Raw genomic sequence first — 5,650 nt, forward strand, 5'->3', positions numbered from 1 at the left:
ATAACCTATTTCCTACCTGCTTCCCTCATAACCCGGATAGGGACATAACGGTATATCCCTCTCAACCCAATCAGCACCAGGTGTGGAGCGTCTCTGGACCTGATGATTTTTTTTTAAATAAATCCACTAGGCAGGGTGCCTAGGGCTAGTTTTTATATATATCTAAGAGAATTAAAACAAAGTCGTCTGATGTCTTACTAAGAGTAAGACGATTGTACTTGTCTATGAAATAGCTCCTATTATCAGTATTGAGACTTGTGGTCCCAATATTGATTTTAACAATTGAACTAATGCTAATAACTAAAACTAGTCTATTACAAAAATATCCAGTGTTTGACTTGTTGCATCTTTGCTTACCGTGTTGGCCCGTCACTTTGTGATTTTTCCCATTTCTGTATCCCAGTTGCTTGGTCTGTCCGTGGTCAATTTGTTCCTGCACCATCCAGCTATGTACAATTGCTAAAAGTACTGCCCAGCTCCAATGTACTGTGGTGTATATGCATTTTGTCCAACATACTGTTGCTGTAACCACAGTGTGAGTATACGATTGGCATCTTCTTTTGTGTTGTTTGTGAACCCTTTCAAATGTAGTTGATGGCTTCCTTTGCTTAAAACTAGAAGTAGATCCCACAACTCCTGGTAAGTGCTGTTGCGTCGACCATATTGCATGCTCTTTGTGTCTGCATTTTGTACCAGTTCCTGTGTCCTTCTTCGATTGCTGGTGAGACCTCTGATGCATATCAGTTGCCTGACTCCCTGTATGTGGATATACCCTTATCGAATGCTTTAAATTGATCCCCTGCCCTACAACTTTGCATCTGCTGTGGGCATTTGTGATGCTGCCCTTTTTGTTATCATGAACATGTATATGTTGTTGCTCTTTTTTGTCTGAAATTGATTGCAACATTGCTAGTGTTAATGAGGTGTTAACCTCCACTTGTTTTTTCATTGCAACCATTTCATTTATTGATGTTATTGCTTGCGAAAAATGTCTTTCAACCTCTGAAAATCTGGGCAGCATAGTTCTCCTTCTTGTTCCTATGCTTGTGCCTACCCTTGGCTTCCTTCCAGTGGAATGAGTGTATAACACTAATACCACCAACTGAAATTCCACCAAAGAGTAGGGCATAGACACAGTAACGTTTCCTGCAAAAAAGAAAATTATGTTAGTAAACAAGGACTGCACCATACTCTCCTCCAAAAGGATTTGAGTATGATGATCAGCTGATCTAACCCCTGCCCTAAACCTCTTCTTTGTCTCCTTTTCCTCCTCCATGTCTAATTTCTTGCAACCTTTACTCTTAAGTATGGACATTGCAGCTTATCACTATTGACTATTTTCCTCCCTTGGACGTCTAAATCTCCAAAACCATTACATTCCATTGGACCAGTGTCTAGAGCATAATTGGCAATGTGATCAGCCAATTGGTTACCCTCCCTTAATGTATGAGACACCTTCAGATTGCATCTATTCATCAACTCCTTAATCTCCTCCATATATACCACCACAGACCGTGGTGAGTTCCAATCCCCTAGGATAACATTCTTGACCAGCATTGAATCAGTATGCAAGTCGATGAGAATATAGTCATGTGTAACACAGTATCTCAATGCTTCCAGAATGGCTTGCACCTCTGCTTCAGTGTTTGTGCCTTCTTCCATCTCCTTGCCACAAGCATACAATACATTCCCTTCCTCATTTCTCAGCACAAAACCAATCGAACTCCTACCAGGATTGCCCCTACAAGTTGCATCTGTATTGACCTTCACCCAGCCTTGGTTAGGATATTCCCACATCACTTTAGTGTATTTCAACTTAGGTGTAAATTGCTCCATCATATCAATCAGATCAGGCCATTTGTGTGGGACATTCTGTAAGCTAGGTTTTCTACATTTTACCAGATGTTGGAGAGTGGTAGATACCTGATATATCACCTTATTCATTGAAACTGCATCTCCATATTTGTACGAGTTCCTCCTTTTCCATAACTCCCATACTATAATCGATGGTAGTGCTTGAATGATTGGTTGCAGTCTGGGAATCACCTTGGCAGTCCAACATTTCACGTTAGCTTGATGGAATGTTAAACCTTCAACTTTAATACCAGCAGCAGGAAGGAAATACTGCTACACATTTCTAGCAGCATAAGAAGTGAAAAATAAGTGTGGCAAAGATTCCTCTTGAGGCAACACACAATACCAAAATCTAGAGGCCATTAGATATCCCAATCTTCTGAAAAAATCATCTAAGGGCAGTTTATTCTTCCACACCTTCCACATGAAGAATGAAACCTTAAATGGCAAACCTTTGATCCATATCATTTTATAAGCATTGCATGGTTCCTTTCTCCTCCTTACATACTCCCACGCAGATCTCACACTAAATTCGCCCCTTGTCTCTAACATCCAGAAAGGTCTATCTAACACTATATTTTCCCCAGGTGGCTTGATGTTCTGCAGAATGTGAGTAGCCAAATCTGCAGGTAATAATTGCATTATCCATCTTCCCCCCTGCACTACTTCATTAACATTCTGAATGGATTCATTACAAAAGAAATCAGGTGGAGTGACAAAGTATAATGCCCCCAGTCCAGTCCAATTTTCAAACCAAAACAGTGAAGAACCCATCTTAGGCTGCCACAGAATCTGATGCTCTATATCATCTCTACACTGCAGCATTTTTCTCCATATATGGGATCCTTTTCTCCAAGGAACTACAATTGGATTCAACTTCTTACAGTATTTTTGACTCATGAATGAACTCCACAATGATGGCTTTGTTCGAAAATTCCACCACAGCATGCAGAATAAGGCTTTAGATACATCATGAAGTGATCTAAATCCTACTCCACCTTCTTCAACTGGCAAGCATAAAGTATCCCATGAAGCCCAATGCCTATGTCCTCCTTCAATAGAACTACTCCAAAAGAACCTTCCCATCAGTTTATGTAGTTTGTTGATCACAGAGGCAGGTGCTTTTACAGCTGATAACAGATGAATAGGCATACTTTGTATTACATGAGAAATCAAAACTGCTCTTCCTCCAATCGACAGTAGCTTCCCCTTCCAAGATTGCAATTTGTCTATCATTTTTTTTATCATCCCTTGATAGTAATCCATTTTTCTTCTAGCGTAAAAGATAGGACATCGCAAATATGTAAATGGGAAATCTTGCCTTCCAATGCCAGTAACTCTTTCTAACTTTCTCACTACGTCTTCATCAATTAGATGATGCATATAAATAGCTGATTTTGCTTTGTTGATCAGTTTTCCTGAAGCTGCTTCATATGCTGTCAAAACTTGCATAATGAGCTGCAACGAAGTTGCATCTGAGGAGGAGAATATTATGGTGTCATCAGCATAAGCCAAGTGTTTGATCTTAGGACTCCATTTTGGAAACCCAAATCCACAAAAATATAGATTATAATGAAGAGAATTCAGCCCTCTTGACATTGCCTCAGCTGCCAGAATGAAAAGCGTAGGAGATAATGGATCACCTTGCTTAACCCCTCTAGTAGATTTGAAAAAACCATGTGGCTAGCCATTTATCAACACTGAATACCAATTATTAATTATTGTCCCAAACACCCAACCTATAAATCTCTCTGCAAATCCCATTTTTCTCAGCACTTTGGTCAAAAATAACCATGACAATCGATCATATGCCTTAGTCATGTCTAGCGTGATTACCACATTAGGACCTGCTTTAGTTCTCAGTCTAATATCAGTTATGATTTCCTGTGTCAACAATATATTTTCCACTATGCTTCTGCCCTTCACAAATCCAGCTTGCTCATCAGAAATTAGTGTAGGAAGTAGACCAACTAGCCTTTCATGAATCACTCTAGAAAATACCTTGTTGATGAAATTACTTAAGCTAATTGGTCTCATATCAGAAAAATTGAGTACCTCCTTCTTCTTTGGCAATAAGACTAGGTTTGTATGAGTGATAAACCTAGGTAGCTCCTGCCCATTGAAAAAAGCCTTCACCATCTCCACCATATCATCCCCAACAATGTCCCAACATGAATGAAAAAAACTACCATTAAAACCATCTGGACCACCACAATTGTCTCCATTTAATCCATATACTGCCTGTTTGACCTCCTCCCTAGTAGGTTGTTTCAATAGTTCCTGGTTCTTCTCCCCATTAACCATTTGAGGGACATGATTAATGATCTGAAATTCTGTAGCAACTACATCTTCATGAAACTGTGCTTGAAAAAATCTAACTGCTTCATCTGCAATTCTTTCTGTATCTTCCACCCATTGTCCAGCATTATTCTGAATTCTCTTTAGCTGCAGTCTCTTCCTCTTTCCATTCACATGAGCATGAAAGAGTTTAGTATTTTTATCTCCATCATTGAACCAAGTCACATGAGCATGAAAGAGTTTAGTATTTTTATCTCCATCATTGAACCAAGTCATGCCAGATTTTTGTTTCCAAAATTATTCCTCTAGAGCCAAATATTTAAACAGTTCTGCCTTCACCTTTTGTAGCCTTTCCCTATTTTGAATTGTAAGATTAAGCTCAAATTGTACTTCATGTACTACCACAACTTCCTCCAGGCTAGCTATTTTCTGAAAAATATCTCCAAAAGTTGTCCTGCTCCATGTAGATAATGCCTTCTTCAATCTCTTAAGCTTGTGATTGAAAAGGATAAAAGGATTTGCCTGAAAATCTGTTTGCCAATTCTCCTTAACCACATCCTTAAATGATTCATGTTCAATCCAGAATTTGAGAAATCTGAAGCTCTTCTTGATAGGTACTGTATCTGGAATAAATGAAATCAGTAAGGGGCAATGATCAGATCCAATTTTGGACAAGTGAGTAATCTCCAGCCCAAGCCATATCTGTTGTAGTTCCATGTTTGCAAAAACTCTGTCTAATCTCTTGAAAATACAATCTTCCTCAGCTCGACCATTCCACCAAGTATATATTCTCCCTTTGAACCCCATATCTATGAGGTTACAGGTGTTCATGCAATGTCTGAAATCATCCACTTCATTTATTGAAACTGGCAGGCCTCCAAATTTCTCTTCCTCATCCCAAATGACATTGAAATCTCCCCCTACCATCCATGGAATAGTCATGTCACTGGCCAGATAATATGAGTCCCACAGCTCAATCCTTTCAATATGATCACACTTAGCATAAACTAATGTGACCATGAATTCTTTCTCCTTTTCAGTATCATATAGCTTCAAAGTAAGTTGTTGTACTACATCAATCACAACTGTTACATCGTATTTCTCATCAATGAAAGCCCAAATCTTGTTAGAAGTGTTAACAATAGCTTGTTCAAAGTCAATCTGTCTTCTGTATCCATCCAATTTCCTTGACTGCTGTTTTGGTTCCATGAGTCCAATGAACTCAAAGTGGTATTTTCTATGCATTGTGATAAGCCGTTCAAAGGCTCCTTCTGTGTTTACTGATCTAATGTTCCATATTAAAGCATTCATCTCTAATTAATGGATTTAGATAAAGTCCTCCTTGTTTGGACCCCAGCTGGTAGAATGCTAGGAACCTCTTCCACCTGTTTTTTCCTTCCTCTACCTGCTGATTTATCCTTATCCATGAACCTAGGTGATATGTCCCCTTGCCTGGTCACATTCCTAAAATTTTGATAGGTTGATTCTGCATCTAGAT

The 5,650-nt window shown here is 39.0% G+C and overlaps 1 protein-coding gene across 1 annotated transcript; it reads right to left on the minus strand.

Annotated features, from left to right (window-relative positions):
- On the minus strand, window positions 1,279-4,428 carry LOC109230201. The gene is made up of 3 exons (XM_019395727.1): window positions 3,691-4,428; window positions 2,272-3,537; window positions 1,279-2,124 (listed from the first exon to the last, which is right to left on the minus strand). The coding sequence occupies exons 1-3, from the start codon at window positions 4,426-4,428 to the stop codon at window positions 1,279-1,281; spliced, it is 2,850 nt and encodes a 949-aa protein (XP_019251272.1).

Source organism: Nicotiana attenuata, chromosome 7 (genome assembly GCF_001879085.1).
Source record: "Nicotiana attenuata strain UT chromosome 7, NIATTr2, whole genome shotgun sequence".
Taxonomy (NCBI): Eukaryota; Viridiplantae; Streptophyta; class Magnoliopsida; order Solanales; family Solanaceae; genus Nicotiana; species Nicotiana attenuata.